The sequence below is a fragment of the Perca flavescens genome, chromosome 14 (genome assembly GCF_004354835.1).
Source record: "Perca flavescens isolate YP-PL-M2 chromosome 14, PFLA_1.0, whole genome shotgun sequence".
Taxonomy (NCBI): domain Eukaryota; kingdom Metazoa; phylum Chordata; class Actinopteri; order Perciformes; family Percidae; genus Perca; species Perca flavescens.
Window position 1 is genome coordinate 21,058,648 of NC_041344.1, and position 20,918 is coordinate 21,079,565.

A 20,918-nucleotide genomic window follows, 5' to 3' on the forward strand; every position below is an offset into this window, starting at 1 on the left:
TAGTGCACACTAAACGTGTGAAAGTCATAGAATACAATGTGTTAATTTGCAGTAAACACAGTATTAATATTTAAAAAATGAAGGCCACAACTGTGTGTAAAGTATTACTGTTTGTTATATAGAAACAGAAAAGCTGTAACCAGACAATGTTTGGCATTATTAAATAAGTTAAACTAATAATTATTTGTCTATTTTTGTTGTTGATAAATTGAGTTAGAAATACAGAAAATATTAAGCTGTCTAGGTTTTATGTAACTCTCTTCTGTCCTGGCTGATTTGAAGTACAATATATAATTTTGTCCCAATGTTCAATTTGGATGTAATCACACTTTATAAATATTTTAACATCTCTAATTACAAAAAAAAACATAAATTAGGTATTCTTTCTGATTCAAAGTATCAAAAGTATAGTGTTTATTCCACATACAATAACACAGTTTTCCTTTATATATGATGCATAATAACTTCTTTCAAATATACATATTCCTGTATTACCCTTCTCAACCTGAACTAAGCATAAATGCAAAGCTGCTTATATCATCTGTTGGCATACTTGATCATTTTTATTTCCACTGCTTAGAGTTTTCTATTGCTCACATGGGTAGACAGTCTCACCATTTGGGCTTTTGTCAAATAAAACTGGAATCAAAGTGATCTTAGTACACCCTTGTGATCATTACCATGATATGCAAAGAGCAGAATAGTGTTAGTAGTAGCCAGCATTAGTAACATTAGACACACTCTCCTCTCCACCTGAGGTACCTGTTGCCTTGTCTGGTCTGCCCAGGCCTGGCCTCTCGACCCTGGGGAGAGGAGGGGTGGAGTATTGTAAGTGTGCGTGCGTGCATGCGTGCGTGCGTGCGTGCGTGTGTGTGAGGGGAGGGGGATGGGAGTCTAGAACAGGTCCACTTGTCAGAGTGAACTCCCACCCACTTCTACAAATCATCCCCAGAGGTTTCTTTCTGCCCAAATGTCTCCTTTAAACAGAACCTTCTCCGCTTCTACCATCTTCTTCAGCTCTGTCTGCCTAAGGACTCGTGAATCTTGGCAATACTGACTGTCAGGATGTTTGAGGGAGAAAGAGGGAACACGTTAACAGGATATAAAGAGAGAAAAGGCAAACCGATAAACATGTAGAGAAATAAGAGAGAGGGAGAGAAAAGCAGATCAAATAAGGAAATGGAGAGAACTAGCAAAAGATGAGGAGAGAGAGCTCCAGCTAGCTGGCGGCCAGCCCCTGAGGCCAAACCACAAGGGCCTAAAGTGGCTCATTGTGGTGGGACTGGCGTCTGTGTAGTGCTGGGCCCCTTTGCTTTCTCCCCTTTGGCCCCCGCCTGCTCCAATATGGCCTGGCCAAGCCTTTACTGTAGCGCTGAAACCCACCAGGCAACACAACTCTGACCAAACAGCCCAAGAAGGAACACAGTGCTCTGCTCATCTGTCTGGCTGTCCAATAAGTTCTTCTTCCTTTTCTTCATTACCAATTATTCTTGTTAGCTGCTGCAAAGTCTCTTCAAATCTATCATATGCAACGTGAAGCCTGTTTGAGGTTTATAAGGCCTTGAGGATGGCTCTGCTTGTCTTTCCTGGATTTGTGAGTTTTGTCTGTATGTTTTGTTAAGACATCAACCACATGTCAGGGAGAGGTCTAGTGGTGTTTTCTCTCAAAAAGTCTGTGATGGGAAGTTGGTCTAAACCTGAACCTTTGAAATTGTGCGGGGACAAACACTGGCAGGTTTTGGGGGCAAACTTTCCACTTTATTTCTGACAAAACTTGTTTGCATCTGTATCTACTGTATTTTTTTTTTACTTTCATGTAACTCTAAAACAATGCCTCAATGAACGAATTGTGTAATTCATGACAAATCAAACTGATGTTTTGGTTTAGGGGATTAATTACTTGTGAACAGGAGATATCATTAACCTTAATTACAAATCTGAGTCCTCTGCATGGTGACATCCAGCCCTAGGGAATGTACTGAGACAGAGAAAAAGAGAGCTGCCACTGTGGAAGAGGAAACCAAACACATCAACAAGTCTTCATATTCTGTACCTGTCTCTGGACCTCAGCCAAGTTGTAGGGAAGGGCGCCTTCCTCCAGTGCAGCGATCTGCTCAATGTCCACTAAACCAACACGTCTGACAAGGAGAGAGAATGGAGAGAGTGAGAGGTTTCAAGTAACTTTCAACTGTTGTAAAAACTCTCAGAGGAATATAATATTTCATCAATGCATCAACAAGTCCATGACCTTTGGAAGCACGATCTGTCAGTCTGAAGTTACTCAAAGTTTACGGATACTTTGCCATCGTTCCATGTGAAAATATTGTGGCATTCAAAAATCCAGGCCTGTGCTTGGCATGGTTGAGTAAGACAACTGATCTATAGGAACTGACAACTCCCACTCCTTTATCCCTTCATCCAAGTATAACAAAGATATTTAACCTTTGGATTCAAAACTACTGCCTTTTCTGAGTCTTTCCATTGCGTCTCTATGGCGGTCCCAGATTTCCCAGGCTGAGGGAACGGGGAACGCCAAATCCCCCACCCACCCCTCTCCTCTGAATATTGGGGCTATTATCTCTCGCATCTCCAATCAAGGGGAGTGGAGAGGGCTATTAAAGTATCCCATTGCCCAGAAATAATAATCAGGTGGTGTCTCAGGCCGGGGTTAGGAATTATGAGTGAACTGGTTGGGCTGCAAGGCAGACGCAAAGGAAGTGGGGGAATGTGAAACGCATACAGTTGTTGTGTGCCACGGATCATAGGTGCTGGAATTGTCCTTTTCTTAAGCTAAATAAGAGTTTGGATTGGTTTTGGACTGAGAGATGATTCTCTGGCACTGATGTAGTCCTGTCTGACTCTTCTGATCCTTTGCAGAGAAGTTTGAGGAAAAAGAAAGCGTCTCTCTGAGGTATGGACCCCGGGGCTAAAGGTGCGCTTTGGGGGGCAAGTGTGGGATAGACTTGCTCTTTATAACTCCCTGACTAACTGAAGAAAATATTAAATGACCTAAGTATGAATTCAGTTGTGAGATGCTATTCCTCCATTACAGCTGTAACATACCTAAAATTATCAATTTATTTGCCTGTTCTCAGTGAAACACAGAATAAATGCCTAAACCTGCTTGGCCATCATATCTACATTACTAATGATTATTTTCTTAGAGATTATATAATCCACCCCTAGCCTTGATTAAATATAGAAAAGCAATACCCAAATCACTGTCACATTATCAAAATCGAGGTATTAAATCAAAGCTAGCATAATTTTAGTGTGGGCCTTTTTTGGGCATTAGAGGTGTGTGTGTGTGTGTGTGTGTGTGTGTGTGTGTGTGTGTGTGTGTGTGTGTGTGTGTGTGTGTGTATGTGTGTTTTACCCTCGGGGCTCTGACAGGTCAGCCAGCTGAAAGAGGATGTCGACCTCCATGGGTGTCACCTGGCCGAACCTCTGAGCTGCCACAATGAACTCCTCTACAATAAAAGACATATTTTTGTATTTAGTTTTTACTAAAATGAAGAGCACCACACCTTAAGATACAAACCAACATTAACAGATATACACACAGATTAAAAAAAATGGGGGAACAGTAATATATAAGCATTACCATAAAATAAAAATATCTCAATCCATTTTTCACTGCCAATCTGTGTCCAGGTCATGGTGGCTGCAGATGTTCCAACAGCCGAGAGGTTTTTCTCCTCAGCCACATCCTCTAGTCTCTTGACCTGGGGGATCCCCAGCTATTCCCAGGCCAGATGGGATACATATAATTCCTCCAGTGTGTTCTGGGTCTGGGGACCTCTACAGCGAGGCACACAGGGATGATGATCAGATCCCTGAGAAATAAGCCGCAATCTCTGAGCTCCTTCTTAATGTTTGAGCCAACTCTTGATACCAACTCAAAGTTTATGACCACTGGTACAGGAACGGAGATTGACAGGTAACTTGAGAGCCTCAGTTAAAGTGTACAACATGCACAAGACTGTCAGGATGGGGGACCAAACTGGTTGTCCATGTCATGCACCATTTTACAAAGATACGTGCAACTTTACATCACCTTAACTCAAAGCAGGCAATTGAGGGTTCTTTTTACCTAAAATTTGGAGGTGCTGGAAATGATCCTAACAGCTGCACAGCTGGCTTCAAACTGCCCCAGTGCATGCTGGGTCAAGCCCTGATGGAGCCAACAGAACTACATCATCAGCAATAAGCAATGCAATTAAGATGTCACCAAACTGAACACTCTCAACTCCTTGGCTGTGCTTGGGATGCTGTCCACAAAAATTACAAACAGAATGGGTGACGAGGAACAACCTGGATGGATCCTAAAGCCCAATGAAAATATGTTTGACCTACTGTACAAAATGCAGACACAGCTCTTTGGGCAGGACTAGATGGATGTAATAAACAGACCTGGCACCAAATTTTGAGGCACTAATTTTGTTGCAAAAGTGAAAAGTTGGCCCACTGTTTCAGTTTCACAAGCAAAACAAAATATGTATTGCTCCTAAATCCAAGGCTCAATAAGCAGTGAATTTATAATTCCATATTATTTTAGTTTAAGTTCAAGGGATTGCTATATCTTAAAATGTTTTATCTGAGTCGGTACGTTCACTTTGTCATATGTTTTCAAGACTGCGAAAGGTATTGCACACTGCCATTACAACATGGAAATAATTAAAATATGTAGTAATCACTTAAAGCCATAATCTGTTATCACAAACAAGAGCAGTGACTGACAACTGTAACTGACGTCTCTTTTATTCTTATCTGATTCATATTTCCATTAACCGTTCATGATACTGTATCATAGACTCAGTATCGTCAACTGATATCATGTTACATAAAATGTACCAACATAATTACTATTATATTGCAATAAGCCTAAAAGGTAAAATGTACAGTTAGATACATGGTCTGTTTGTACATTGTTATTTTGTGTATGCTGTACCTTTAATTCAATATTTTTGAATTGTGAATCTTTCTATTTTCCCATAACCTGCCTCATATACCTCTACATCAGTCTTTCATTTCCTGTGTTTACCGGAACAACTTTTGACAACTTAGAAAAAGTCTCTCACTTTCAAAAACTGATGTTTTTTTTTTATCTAAATACAGAGAGACAGCCAATGAGATAATGAACACTGGATCATGCCACTTGGTAAAATGTTGCATTTCATTATGGTATTTTTGCTCCTGTCACTGTAGAGGAAAACCAGCATAAAGGAATGTGAAAATGTATTGAAAAAGTTGGCCCTGAATTGCAGGACATATTGCTAATAGCGTTTTTTAATGTTACGCCGTTTAATGTTGATTTTTACCTAAAGCTCTCTCACTCAAACCAGTTAGCTTCTGTGACTTGTTTGGAACTTACAAGTGAGTATGTCAAAGCATGTTGAATCCATCATAAGAAAGAATGATGGACATGGAGAGTTATGGAATTCAAGAGTTCTTCTGAGGCAGCTTTAATATGTGGTAACTTAAGACCTGGTCTATTGTTGGAGGAATAAAGAGCAGGTTGACTGTAGGCTGGCTTACAGTCGAGGAGTCAGCATTGTTTGACCTGCTTTATTCAAAGAGCAGCAGGCTGGGGTTGTGACAAAGTCGTCCTACACTGGAGCCATTCACCCCGCTGAGGCTCAGCTTACCCCTGAGGCCTGCTCTCTCTCTCTCTTTCACACACACACACACACACACACACACACACACACACACACACACACACACACACACACACACACACACACACACACACACACACACACACACACACACACACACACACACGCAGGTAATGCTCACAAGCATGTGAGAGAGCATACTTACACAAGAATAAACTCTCACACACACAAACATAGACAGAGTTCTGTCTGGGGAGATCACAGATCGCAATGCTGATAACCTGTCTACCTGTAGCCCATAGTCACCAATACACCATCTCTCCTCTGTACAGCTAAATGACATGTTGAGGTTAGCAGATATAATGTTTATCATGTTCGTCATCTTAGGAACATTCACTTATTAGCACTGAACAGTACAGTTGAGGCTAAGAGGAATGGATTTAGTTTTTCTGGTATTTGATCATAAACAAAAGTACTGGACACAATTCAATTTTGATCTGATAACAGCACTAGATGAAAAGTCAGGGGATCACCAAAGATGTTTAAATTCATCCTGAGGGAAACATGTTTCGCTAGATTTCAGAGCAATCCATCCAATTGTCGTTGAGACATTTGACTCAAAACCACAGATGTCAAACTAATGGTGGCACTAGACAAAAAGTTAGTCGGCTTCATCCCCAGGGAACATTAAATGACTGTACAAAATTTCAATCCATCCAATATTACTGTGATATATCAGTCTGGACTGAAAATAACTGATAAAACAACCTGAGATGGTGACATGATCTAGAAACCTTAATGGCAAAAAACCTGATCACTGCAATTTACATTTGAGAACAATTATTGGTGTGGTGCCAAAGGACCGTAAGAAGTGTACTGGCTTACATATCATCAGTTCTGGCACTATCTAGTGAAGATGCATTTATAATACTATGTGTTAACTGACTTTAACCTGTCACAAAGATGCACAGTTATTTGCCTTGTGATGTACACGCTGGCTGAATAAAAGGTGTGCTCTGTAAAAGTCTCCTGTGCATGTATGCACACAAACACTCACACACATATGTGCACTCACTGTTGTGTAGGCGTTAAGCACTGTAATGGCGTCCCCAAGGCAAAACAGTGGCCTTGTTGCACATACGGAATCAATCAGGATTTTTACGCATGTGTGCATGCTTGGCTGTGTTAATGCATCTGAATACTTGTGTGTATGTGAGCAATGTTTGAAATAGTGGGTTACAAAATACGCACACACTTGATACATGCCAGTGTGTGTACAGTATGTGTATTTGTCGGCCAGCCAGTGGTACATGGAGCCGAGCACTTGCAGTCCCAGAGGAGGCCTTAATGACTCAGGGAGTGGAGGGTGGATGGGTGGTGGCTGTGGAGGTCTGGCTGGCTACAGGCCATCACAGGTCGAGCCAAGCCCAGCCTCAATGTACCCATGGTGGGAACAGCCTGGGGAGCGTATGGGCTTTTGGACTGGGTCGGCTATGGTCCACACCCCTGATAAGGCTTCAGATAGCATCATAAGGCTAAACTAGTGCCCCTGGGCCATGTGGAGAGAGGTCAGAATGGTTTCCTAAAGACGACCAGAGCAGGAGAGAGGGAGTCAGTAAGAAAGAGACAGAGAAAGGTAGAGAGACAGAGAAAGCTAACTGGGCTTCCTGCCAAGTACCGAGGAAAGGAATGAGAGACCGCCAGTGGGGCAAGCAAGTGAGAGAGATAAGGGTTTAAAGATCTATCCATGGAAGACAAGAAATGGAGAAATGTCTAGAAAAAAAGGCTGTTGGATCAATAAATAATAATACCTAATTTCATCACCTTGTAGCTTTACATCTTTGCTATAAATTAAAGAAAATAAGTAAAGAAAAGGCTTATAAAATAGTTTTAACTTTTTAACATTGATCTAAAGCGTAAAACATCATCCTCAAAAGTAAGTACATGATTTTGACAAATCAAGCATTCCTTTGTTTTGTTTTTGAAGAATTAGTAATGTCATTATCAACCAAAATCATATCAGGACAAAAAAAAAAAAATGGTTCTCAGATCAGTGCCAGGATGTCTAATAGACAAGACAGGCTCCATCAGGGATTGTGGGTATGCAGTACGTGTGCTGGGTCAGATCCAGCATGCCCATTTAAATGCCACCGGGAAGGAAGAAAACCAAACAAAAACAAGTTTCCACCCTCAGCACACAGACGTAAATACATTATCTGGACAACACATTTAATACTGCCTATAGTGCAGGACTGTATCAGTTTGTGTATCTGAGCACATACAGTGCATGCTCACATTTGTTTTGTTAGTGTGTGTGCTGTATGCTGTGTCTCTTAGAGAACATCATTGCATGTAAGTGCATATATACTCATAAATGTGCATCCAATTTTTGGCTGCCTGTGTTGATATAGGTTTTTGTTTAGACAGGATCAATTTTTTTCCTGTGTACCTTTGGTGACTTCCACATCTCGGCGGTGGCCAGCCAGGGTGCTGTAGATCTTTCTTATCAGCTCCATGTTGTTGAGAAGCGAGTTGAAGCCGTTGAAGTACGAGAAGCTGACCTGGTGAGATGTGCTGCCACCCGCAACCTGGCCAAGGATGGAGACACACGTATTTTAACATGCAATAAAATCTTACAATGACCCAAATCCACAAACACAATCACACTACACTCCAAACAGAATAAAAGCATCTATATATTATAATTATGTGTTAGAGAGAAGAAACATACTAAGACATCACCGTCAAGAGGAAATCTTGACGAACACCGGCGGTTAATCATCAACGTTCTTCTTTACCATCGCTCCACAGGGAGAAGTAAACCTGTTTTAACCGCTACTTTTTCCATCACACAACCAACACTCTCTGGAGTTTAATTAACTTTCTTTATGAGGTGGAGGAAGTCATAAAAAACAAAAAATAAAAAAAAAGGTAAAGGATTAAAAATAGAAGCTGGGCTCTTCAAGACATTCCAGACTGCACACAAACATTTTTATGTGAACCAGCATCCCATCTTTATCAAATCAGGCTCTCAAACTCTTGAAGGACCATCTCTTACCGCTGTCTGTTTAGAAATATGTGTTCGAGTACATTTCATAAATGTTGTTGCCTGTTTTGGGTAGCTTAGGGCAGAATAGCAGATGAGCCTTGAGGCTTTGCAGCTCTTAACAGTGTTGAGGGTTGAGGCAATAGAAAATGTAGAGCTTCCTTTCACTAGATGGCACTGTTTGCTTTACAGACACATTCAGGAAGGTTGCTTGCAGCTCACTATGTTTGCAACAAGGGGGGAAGCTCTGGCTTGCGTGAAAGTGCCCTAACAGAGGGACACTTTTGTATCTGTTCATATCTATGAGCCTATAGGCATGGATCTTCCCACGATATCCAACACAGTCTTTCACCGGAGGGGGAGAGGAGAACAATATTTGGGTGAAAAGAGTGTGGTGCTGATCATTTGCCATGTTTGGTAAGTGAATTAAAGGTTGTCGGTTCAGTGTTTGGGTTCTGCCATAATACCGCCTTTAATGTGTCTGCAGTGTTTATGTTTTTTTTTTTTAAATGTATCTGTGTGTGTGTGTGTGTGTGTGTGTGTGTGTGTGTGTGTGTGAGAGAGTTTACTAACAGCACACCAAGATGTCTGGTTGGTGAGGTAAACACAGCAGAGAAAATGACAGAATGAGTCTACAAGGTGTTTATGAAATTGGGCAAGACATGGACACAGACGCAAAACGTACACACGTGCAACAAAAACACTAACACACAAAGAAAACACAAGACACAAAAAAGACAAACATCTGAGTTCAAAACAAATAGAGTGCACGCGCACAGCTGCTCACGCACAAACACATAGGCAAAGATGATGGACTGTAAAGCTCCAGTCTCCATCTATCTCTGTCTCTACCTTCCCATTCAGCTGGCCTGCTTGGCTTTGACACTGCCAGAGAGGTTAGACTTAATGACATGTTGGGAGAGAGACAGAGACACGAGGGAGGGAGGGAGCAAAAGAGGGGCGGTTGAGAGAGAGGGAGAAAGAAAATGAAGGGAGGGGGAACGGATGAGAGGCGACAGAAAAGGTGAAGAGGAAGAGGAAGAAATGAGAGATGGACAGCTGGAGGGAAAGAGAAAGCCACAGCGTTTGGTTGTGGGCGTGTGAGAGAGCGGAATGAACACATGGAAGAGAAAAGACAAGAAAGAGGTAGTGAGTCTTGTCTTCAACCCTTTTATAGAGAATAGAGTAATGTTAGGTTGCTTGTCTGCCTATCAGCAACTGAATCAATGGCAAACATTTGTTTATAAAGTATATATATATGTATATATATATATATATATATATATATATATATATATATATTCCAAAGTGTGCATCATATTACATTTGGTCATACTAATATTGTTATATATATAGATACTTTACTGGATTACATCACTAAGACATGATAAATATAAAAGTACCTGCACCATGATAAAAATCACAGCTATGATGTGACATTAAATTATCACAAGTCTTGCAGTTACCTAATTTATCACTTAGGTGCTGCTGAATAAAGAACACCTAATGTGTACAATATTTTCTCAACATATCATGACAATGTATCAAAACTCCTAGGTGTACAGCAGTGACCGATTTCACTATTTTAATCCAGCCTGACTTTGGCTCTTGAGGACCAACAGTAAAACAAATGGAGGAGAGAACCGCAGAGGCAAACAAAAACCCACCGCCACGAGGCATTCCTCCACAAAGGATGTGAGCATGTGCGGCCGGATGGTGACCATGATGTCCCTGAAGTCCAGGGCTGAGATGGAACCGCTGTGGGCTTGGTCCCGTTGGATAAAAGCCTGACGTGCATGTTCCAGCTGCATCTCCTGTGGAAGGGAGTGGAGAGAAGTAAGGAGGGACGTTTAGGTGTTAGATCATACAGTGAATGTGTATTATTGGACACAGATGTGGGTCATACACCGTTTTAAGTTGCCTTCAGAAATTAAAATCCACATAAACTCACTCATATAAACACGTATGGATAAAAACGCAGCATTTGCTTTGATGGGCCCCCTGGTGTCGTCTCCCGCTTTCAGCTACGGGGGAGCCAGCGTTTGGCCAGGCTTCACGCTCGCCTCCTCTCCCAACAGCGGCTTGCCTACTGCGAGGTGTTGCTTGGGGTTTTTACACCCTCCCCAAATCCCCATTAAACCCACTTGAGGGAGAAACATACAAACATACACACACAGACATGCACACACAGGCAAGACGGCTAATCGCCCAACTGCTCACTTTGTCTCTGTTCTTGCACACACATACACACAAAAGGTCCACAGGGACAACAGCAGGCTGTGGTGGGGAGACATCCCACAAGGCCTTTGAAATTAGCAGCCATTATCAGTACCTGCGACCACAAGTCTACAGAGAGAGGCTGTAAACAAACTGCTGCCATCGATGCTTCCTCTATCTTACAACAAAGAACTTAGTTACAGCAATATCAGAAAAACAATAATCCACAGAGTCATTGTGGAAAAACTGCTCCATAAGCTTAAGGGCTGCAAGCTCAAACTAGTTGCTTTGGCTGTTGACTCACTTGCAGTGTATCATGGCTTTTAGGCCAAAAAAATCAATGAGGCAAAACATCATGAGTTCTTGTTCTGCTTTTCTTATTCGTGAGGTTTATGACATATGGTGACACAATACCAACAAACTAAATGACCAATTGAAGCTTACTTACTTTTAAGTATATACCAATGGTGTGTTTACTAAACTGAAACATCCACGCAAGAGTTTTTAAGAGCTTTTCTGAATCCTCATTTGCAATTTCCTACATATATGTAGAGCTGAAACGATTAATTAATGGATCGACAAAAATGACTAAGTCCCCTGTTGTCAGCTTCTCAAAAGTGAAGATTGATTGTTTTTCTTTTGGTTCGGTGATAGTACACTGAATATCTTTAGAGTTTTCAACTATTGGTTGGTCAACTTGCATGATGAGAAATCGTAATGGGCATTCTTCACAATTTTCTGGTGTTTTATAGACCAAACGATTCATCAATTAATTGAGTCAGTGGATTAATTGATGATGAAAATGATTTTAAGTTGCAGTTCTACATGCACGTAGTACAAGACCATGAAATATTTTCTCTATTTAAAAATGCTCCATTCAACTTCAATATTAAGTTAATTCATTACACTCATAATCTCATAAATGTCCTATAACTATAGGTATAAAGAATAAAAATGTATCAAATTTTAGGTAACTGCAGAATCATGTTAGGAAGATGTTTTTAAATTACATTTCTTAAAGTAAGTACTGGCAAGTAGTTTTAGTACAATAAGTGAGTTAATAATTCAGTTCAAAATAAACAATTAGCAATTTGTCCAAGAAGAATGGACATTCTTGTTTAGCCACACATGGCGGACAAAAAGTGCTGAAAAGGGACTGATTCAATCTTGAACATGTATGGCATTCTTCAATAGATTGATTCAGATGTTATTGTTATAAATGTAACTCAAAAAAGTGGTATTACCACAACACAAAACCCTATGAGGCTATGACTTATTGTTGTGTTGAATTTGAGTGATATTTCACTGACAGCATAACTGATCGAACTCTAAATTTGCGGCACCCAAGAGAAACGACTGGGGAAGAGTGACATTTACACAAAGCTGAGTGGAGACCGGAGGGGAGTAAGAATAGACATTGCAACAAAAGAGCCAGAAAAACAGCAAATGTAGCAGCCATGTGTCAGTATCACCTATGAGCACAGCAGGGGCTCAGGAGAGTGTATAAGTGAGTGCAAGGCAAGGAAACAAGAACAGAGATTGACACGTGTAAACACTCCCGAGGTAAATAAGGTAAGATATTTTGGTGTCACCATCCTGAGTGTCGTGACTCATTTCTCCGGTCGGTTGAGAGTAGGTCAAAACACTTTGGAATAAACTGGAAAGAGGAAAGGGAGGAGGAGAGCTGAATATTTAAAGTCAAAACAAAAAAGCAAAGCAAAGAAGATAATGTGTTGGATGCATGACCGTGTGCATGTGTAAAAGTAAGGGTGAGCATGTATCTTTGTGTCCATCTGTAAATGACCAAACAAAAAAAAAAATGATCCTGTTTCAATGGACAAGTCAAAAGCCACACAGCAACCACACAGAGCAACAAAACAACTGTGGTCCAGGGTATGGAGCAGTTTATAGTCTCTTAAAACCTTAACTTGTTGCAACTGTATGAGTGTTTCAGGGACATGGTTTTTATTTGGGAGAGGAGTGAGGGAGGCAGGAGACATAAAGCTGGTGGGTTAAGACAGCCAACAAGAGACCGCTGAGGCATTTGCAGTCACTTTAATTGTCCTTGGATGAGAATGAAAACACATGACAAGCCACCTCTGTTTGTTTTCAATAGCTGTGATTCTTTTCCCCCCTCTCATCAAAACTTAAACAATAGATGTAAGTGGAACAGGATTGTATCTCTCTTCACCAATCTGTACTTCTCATCAGCACAAGGCTAAAGCTATACAAGGAGAAGCTTAAGCACAACTGCCCATTTACATGTGCCATGAGCCCTCTACACCGTGATGTTAAGGGCTGCCCACTGATTCTTGGGAGAGTCAAACATATAATTGGGACTTTAAAAATGTGAGCAATGCCAACAATTCACTTTTTTTTGAGTGCTCAGGAAAGAAGTGGGACATGTGGTGTCCCCCTCCATGTAATTCAAGCCTTTTACTTGCCAGGATTTATAATATGGGCTACTATGTGCCACTTCTCTGGACATCGGTAATACCATTGCCAGAGACAACACCACACTGACAGTGCGAGCTGAGCCTTGGCCAGCGTCCACGCGTGAGACGGGAAAAATGCATGTAATTGGTGAGAATCTCTGGCTTCCATCAAGACAGTAATTGGCCAGAGAGAGCCCTTGTGAGAAATATGCGGCACAAACGTTTTCCCCGATAATCCCATCTTGTGAGCATCTGGCAGTGGCGCGGTTACAATGGCAGAAAAACACAATAAACATGCATGTATGGCAGGAAGAGGAGGAAATAAAGGATAGGAACAATCTTGGGGGTTGCTGTGTGGTAGGGAATTATAAAAATAGCTGACAAATATTCAGAATATGGTGTGTGTGTGTGTGAGAGAGAGAGAGAAAGTGTGTTGTTTTTTTTTACAACTGACAACTTTTATAGCTGCAGAGGCTACTATTCTTTCTGGCTGACATTTACAAATGCTTTGCCTTTTAAGAAAAGTATCATAACAGCGTTGGGTATTAGTGCAATCACAAAGTATGTAGTAATTGCACAGGTTTACATTCTGGTTCAGGAAATGTTGTTGTACCTTTCCTAATTGCACTGTCATCAATCACTGGAGTCGCTGATAACACTGTAAGAGTCAACTACCATTAACTGAATTTTACTTGTACCAAAGTACTGTAATTGCAGTTAGTATTACACCATCAAAATGATATTAATGTGTCTTATTAATGTGACACACTTCATTAGAACCCAAGATAGCATTAGACATAAGATAAAATATTTATTATCATATTTTTATGAATATTAGTAGACCAGTGAAGCAAGTGATAAAAGATGAAAAGCAGGTTGATATTTACAACACTTCAGTTAAATTCTCTGTTGAATATCCCTACAATAATGTGAAATTCACTTTCTTCTGGCATTTATTAAGCCATGAATCAAAAGCTATGAAAAATGATCAAATACACAGAGCATAAGTAGGAAATGTGCATTTCATATATTGAGCAATGAGTAAGACTGGCTGCTGGCTTGCTGCTGTGAGGAGCTGGAAACCACTGAGTGACTGACTGGGAAACAACTGGGCACGCTGTCAATGCAAAGTACAGCGTCTACTAGCCACAGCACCCCAGACTTGTACGCATGCACACACACACACACACACACACACACACACACACACACACACACACACACACACACACACACACACACACACACACACACACACACACACACACACACACACACACACACACACACACACACACACACACACACACACACACAGGCAAAAACAAGCACATGCAAACACACAAACCCGACATAAACACCGCTCACACATAAGGTAAAGCACATAAGTAAGATATACATGCATACACAGAACCACACATATACACACATACTGTATGTTCACATGCACACATACACACACACACACAAACACACACACAAGGACACACGCACATATAACAATGTCCCAATATCCATGCGCTGCTGCCCACTGTGTGTAAGCCATCTGGTCTAAGTTAAGTGTAATATAAAAAGCTCATTCAGATACATGGCGAGTGTGGATGCAAACTTGGCACAGCTCAGGCCCTCTCTCCTACCCCCACTACCACCTCTACCGGCTCAGGCCTGATTTAAGTCTAGACATCATATTGGAAAATGGCTCACACACCACAAATGCACTAGGAATATTCCAGCTATACTATTTATGGAGGTAGAACTGTGTCTCTACCTGCTTCAGAGTAGGTGGAGTGGAGTAATGCTAGGTGTAGGTCAGCTAATGGAAAACAAATGCCAAAAATATATCACAAATGTCCCAAATATATAACCTCAGTGTTTCATTAATGACTAATCTGGTCAATATGGAGGGCTGTGTTTGAGAGGGATTGGGAAAAACCTCAGTGTGTCTGCACGCATGCACATTCGCCTGGCCAAGCTTAGATACGTAACAATGCAGTTAGATTATATGAACAGCCTGTAAATATAGTATGTGAAGATAAGGCAATGTGTACGGGCACATAAATCGATTGATACAGATTTATTGACTATCATTGATGGTCACTGGATAATGAAATTAAACAGGCTGACAAAAAGGGCCAAAGAGGAAAAACAAAGAGGAAAAACAAAAGACACAAAGAATGATTTCATGTAAGCAGATTGGGGGGAAATGGCATGGGAGAGAAGAAGAGAGCAGGTCATCAACATGAAACCTACCAGGAGAAACTGGGTGAACTCTCCGTAGCTGAGCTGCTTGTCCCTCTGTGTGCCAAAGTGCAGCCGTATGAACTCACAGTCCCAGTTAAATGGGATGTGCTGGTGGATGGTGGTCTGGCTAAAGACCTGTTTCACATCTTCTGCAGAGGAGACAAAAAGAGACAAGATGCTGCTTAAATAACGAGTGAATGACGAAAAGTTGTATTTGACAGCCTAATAACATGATGCAACCACTCCATTTAGCAGTGCGCCAGAATTAGAGTAAGAAGTATTCATTTACAAATACTGCATTACAAGTAAAAGTCATGCATTAAAGTGACAGTGCATAAGTATTATCAGGTACATGTACTTAGAGTATCAAAAGTAAACCTATAGAAACAAACAGCCCATATGATTGTTATACATTATAACTTGGATTTATTTTTACGCTAAGTCAAATAGACGGTCTGATGTTACCTCTGTACTCACTAAGTCTCTTCCCTGGCTCCCTGTTGCATATAGGATTCAGTTTTCTTACTTTTACGTACAGAGCATTGCACGGTCAGGCTCCCGCATATGTGGCTGAGCTACTTCATCCATATTCATCAGCTCACTCTCTCAGGTCAAATATGTTAAATTTGCTGTCTGTCCCACGCACACAGCTTGTGATCGAGTGTAGCACCTAAACTATGGAATGCTCTGTAGCCTCCCTTACAGTCTGCTGTTTCTGTGGATTCTTTTAAAAATCAGATAAAGACATACCTGTTTAAACAGGTGTTTGGTTGACATGTATACACCTGGTCTGCACTTTCAGTATTATTGTGAAATACCGATTGTGTACTGTGTCATGTTATGTATTACTGTTTTTGTGTTCTACCTTTTTAAAGCACTTTGTGACTCATGTCTGTGAAAAGCGCTTTATAAATACATTTTATTTACTATACTTATAATGAGGCTAAAACAAAACAGCTTTTTCTTACAAATCCTTTACAATTATAGAATAACAGTTGTGTTTTGGTTTTACAGGCTACCCACTTTTAAGGCTAATGACCATACATTAACCATGTATAACTTCACCTCCATTAAAATCCTCTCCATGTTCTCCTTGCTGTATGTTCATGTTTTCATAACAAACAATTATCAAATACTTCTTCCTCTTTAAGTTTGCTCTAATAAAAGACCTCAAATCTGTCGGTAGAAAGTCTAGTGAGTCAGGTCTTAACAAACAGCATGTGTTTCCTATCTTGTGGTTAACATTAGTAATGATTAAAATAAAATAAAAATGTCTGTGACTGATTTGTGACAAAATGTCAACGTCAATCTCCAGAACTCAATTCTGCTCTGATTGAAACTTTAGTTCCTCAACTCTAAAGCAGTCTTGAATGACACATGGCAGAATGTTGGAGCTGTGTAGGCTCTGTATTCAGAAGGAAAGCCTTTTCTTCTCACTTATGTTCCTCTGCCTGAACCCTCTAAGCCTCTGCAGCCAGCGGAGTGGAGAGACACTGAACATGAGTCCTAAATTACAGCCTTACTAAAGAAACAAAAACAAACCAATAGAGCGACCTGTTTCTTATTACCAAACAAGCCGCGGCAAACGAGTGGAGAAAGGAAAAGGAGGAAAGAAACACTTTTTTTTATAAAGACAGACAGGGAGAGAAAAGGGGAGAAAGAGAAAGGTATTTACTTCAGCTCAGCCTTACCTTCTGAAAGAAGACAGCTTGTGCATTGTTTTTTACACTTTAATGAGGCAATAAATATACAGCCTTTAACTCTTTAAAGGAGAGGTCGCTCCAGAGCCTGCCGTTTATATTATCAGCTTTTATAGACCTGTCAACACTCAGTCCTCTTTAGCTTTTTTTTTGTCTTTCTGGCTGAGGCACAACTGCATTTCATATGCCATGTTATGTTTTTATTAACTTGACATTCCACCAAATTACGCATTCATGTTTTTATATTTATTTATTTAAGTGCTAAGAATTCAGAGCACTGTGCCGCCTGTACTTTACAGAAATTACTCAGGCTATTATCAAATAAAAACGGCTTTATAGAAAAATGAAATAAAATAGAAATCAGAGTACAGACATTTATTGCATGGCAAAACAAACAAGCCTTTAATGCGACGTAAGCTTCAGCTATTAAGGTTTTTAATAGTTAATAAAGAAGGGAGTTGTTTATTTTGTGCCTTGGTGAGGCTCTTTCATCTGATGAACAGCAAAGAGGAAAAGAGAGCAGGGGAGGAAAATGGAGAATTCTGTAATGTATCACAATAAAGCAACTTTGACAAGTCTATAATCTCAGTCACAAGTTGTTTGCTTTTGGTGAAATGGTAGCCCAATGCAAGTGGCAGACACTGTAGTCAGTATTTGTGCATGGCATGATGTGTGGTATGTTTTTCATGCAATTTTCCACTTGTATGTGAGTCTCATAACTCACAGGCATTGGTATATTCATTAACCTTTGGGAGACGCAGAAAAACAGCAGACCTTTTAATTGCCACCAAGACAACGTCACTCTAAATGATCCTTTTAAATATGAAAATTTACATATGTGCATACATAATCACCCGCAATGATCTTGCACCCTGTCGACAGCAACAATTAAAATGAAATTCACTTACTCTTCCCTGTTTGTGAGCGGCATGTGTGCACTGCATTTCAAATCAGGCCTAATGTGCTAACGCCTCGCACACCTACAGAAGGCTGGCATTAGACTTGTTTAAATCAATTAGGCAAATGTGAAATAAGCAATGAGTACAAATGTCTTCCCTTTTCACCTCGAAGCTTCCAGGCATCAGAGTAATGGTGCCAATCACACACACACACACACACACACACACACACACACACACACACACACACACACACACACACACACACACACACACACACACACACACACACACACACACACACACACACACACACACACACACACACACACACACAAACCTACCCACCCCCTATTCATCTACATCTCCATCCTCTAGTTGCCCTCTCTACCTCCAAACCTAACCTTATCTTCTTTACAGACAAGATACAGTACCAAGTACAGTTTTTTTGTTTGTGGATGCAAACAGAATGGATGAGCGAAGGTCAGACCCCCACAAAAATAAACAAGGAGTTTGTAGGAAAACTTCTTCAGTGGTGTATTAAAGAGGACCATGGTCAGCTCCATGGTCAGGATTGGCTGAATAAGACTTTGTTAAATGTGGAAATGCAAAGAAACAAAAGCAGTGTTGAGACACGGCCTTTTATTTTAAGCTACATAATCGAGTTATTAATCTGGAAAAATCTTCACCACTTCCTCTTTTTATAAAGTAAGAATATGCATTATCTCCGCAACTTGGGCTTCCCTGATTATCCACAAAGAAGACAAGAGGTAGTATGACAGAGTTCTCTTGATTTTTGAAGAGAGATTAAAAAGAAGAAAAAGTAAAAGGCTTACAGTATATATGGGAAAGCAATGCTCCCACAAGAGTGGCGGACAAGACGTAATGCATACTATAATACCAATATTTGAAAATGAGCAAGACATTTCTGTATGTAACTTAGGTGATCATTCATTTCTGGGGGATTGTACTTTTGATGCGTAGATAAGTGTTTTGTAAAACACAAAACAGCACCTACCGTATGCGTACAGTATATGCTAACGGTTCAGTGAGACACTCTCTGCAAACTTGACTACAGTATGATTCTATCTAACCCCGTGAATCCGAGGCAGAGTTACTTACCAAAAGTGGTCATTCCACTGCCTGCTTTATCAAACAGCAGGAAGGCAACCATGTAGAGGGAGTCTGGGGCACACAGCACCGACTCAAACGCTACAAACTCCTGGAAGGAGATCAACCTGAGAGAGGAGAGAAGGGTAGAAAGAAAGAGTAGGACTGTGAAAAGACTGGTAAATGCTGTCATTTGTGATTTATTAATGTGGTATTCATGTTTCAAGTTCCCTGTATAAATACTTAATCAGCTACACATGTGAGACACATAGTCACTGATATTAATTTAGTCATATACGCACATAATACAAACTTAACCTAAGTTGCACTAATAACATGAAATATTAAATAAAAAACAAGCTATTTTAACACTTGCATTAAACTGCAACCTCCATTGTAATTACTGGCACATAGTGGCAAACCAGCACACTTAAGACAACCTATCAATCTGTGTTACCCGCAATTCAAGAGGCCTTTTATCCAGTAGTCTGTTATTCCATATATAATGTCATAAACTCACAGAATGTGACAGCAAGAAAATAAAACAATTTTAAAAAGCTCAGTGTGTGTTCCCAGTCTGAGCTGGCAGCTGGTATAGAGACAGCCAACTTTACACCAACAGAAAGAAAAATTATTAAATATGAAGTTTTATGTTTTAGTGTGCCATTTTAAACAAGTAGACAGGAGAGGAGGGAGTAGGGAAATGTAATTCCATTCGGTATAAATGTAATACAATATGCGGTTTAGAGTGAAAGTCGAGAGAAGCCAAGGGGGAATTCTTTTTAAATGGGGAACAAATTTGTCTGAATCAACACTGAAACACTGAGTTGAAAGTAAACACAACAGATTCATTTTCTAATTATACCACTGCCTCTCTGTCCAAGTTTGTCAGTGTTTTGATAAATATTATTGTATCTCCTGTCTCTCCATAGTAACACAAATGCCCACATGCATCATTAACAAGAAAAATAAATAAACATAAACATCGCTATTGTGTGAACCCACTGAGAGCTCCTGAGAGTCCTGCTGTGTGGAACTGGACTGCGTAGTCTAGCCTTTATTTAGGCCCTGGTTCACAGTTGCCACAAGTCCATTATGAATTTCACAAATGGCTCTGATAATTACAGGAGGGGTCAGGGCTAATAAGCGGGTCCCGAGCATCCATCTATTAAACCTATTTCAATTTCCAAGGGAGGGGGGGGGAGAGTATGGAGAAGGAGGGGGGGTGTGCAATGATTACATTTTTAATTAATTATGGTCCTGATGAAATTTAGACGTGTTTGTTTGGACTCTGAGTGTTTCAGGTTTGTATGTGGGTGCTTACATGCATCCTTATACGTACGTATATGCTGAACAAATACAGACTGAGAAGGAGAAGAGCTGTGCACTGACAAAATAATACCAGGAAAAGGGAAATAAAATATTGGTGACTGCAAAAATGTTATTCTTCCCTTCAACTGTCCTTGAAAAAAACACCAAGAGGCCAAATAGTCAACACAAACGACTCAACATTTGGTTTCAGTAAAAAAAAAAAAACTCATACTGATATTAAAGTGGTATTATAGCATCAAAACGCTTCCAGAAAATGATGGATGTGTGTGTGTTGGGAGGGAATAAAAATGTCAGCGTCAAATTAAATCAGCGTTCGT

General features: G+C 40.4%; 1 protein-coding gene across 7 annotated transcripts in view; it reads right to left on the reverse strand.

Annotated features, from left to right (window-relative positions):
• slc25a13 (solute carrier family 25 member 13) overlaps positions 1-20,918 on the reverse strand; it is a 47,638-nt gene that overhangs the window by 21,157 nt on the left and 5,563 nt on the right. For 6 of the 7 annotated variants that reach the window (XM_028596982.1, XM_028596984.1, XM_028596986.1 and 3 more), the window contains 6 exons: positions 19,282-19,397; positions 15,570-15,709; positions 10,335-10,481; positions 8,071-8,209; positions 3,377-3,470; positions 2,054-2,138 (listed from right to left, as the gene is read on the reverse strand). In XM_028596982.1, coding sequence (XP_028452783.1) covers positions 2,054-2,138; positions 3,377-3,470; positions 8,071-8,209; positions 10,335-10,481; positions 15,570-15,709; positions 19,282-19,397 — 721 coding nt within the window. The remainder of the gene's footprint in view (positions 1-2,053; positions 2,139-3,376; positions 3,471-8,070; positions 8,210-10,334; positions 10,482-15,569; positions 15,710-19,281; positions 19,398-20,918) is intronic. The other variant, XM_028596983.1, reaches the window with a different exon arrangement.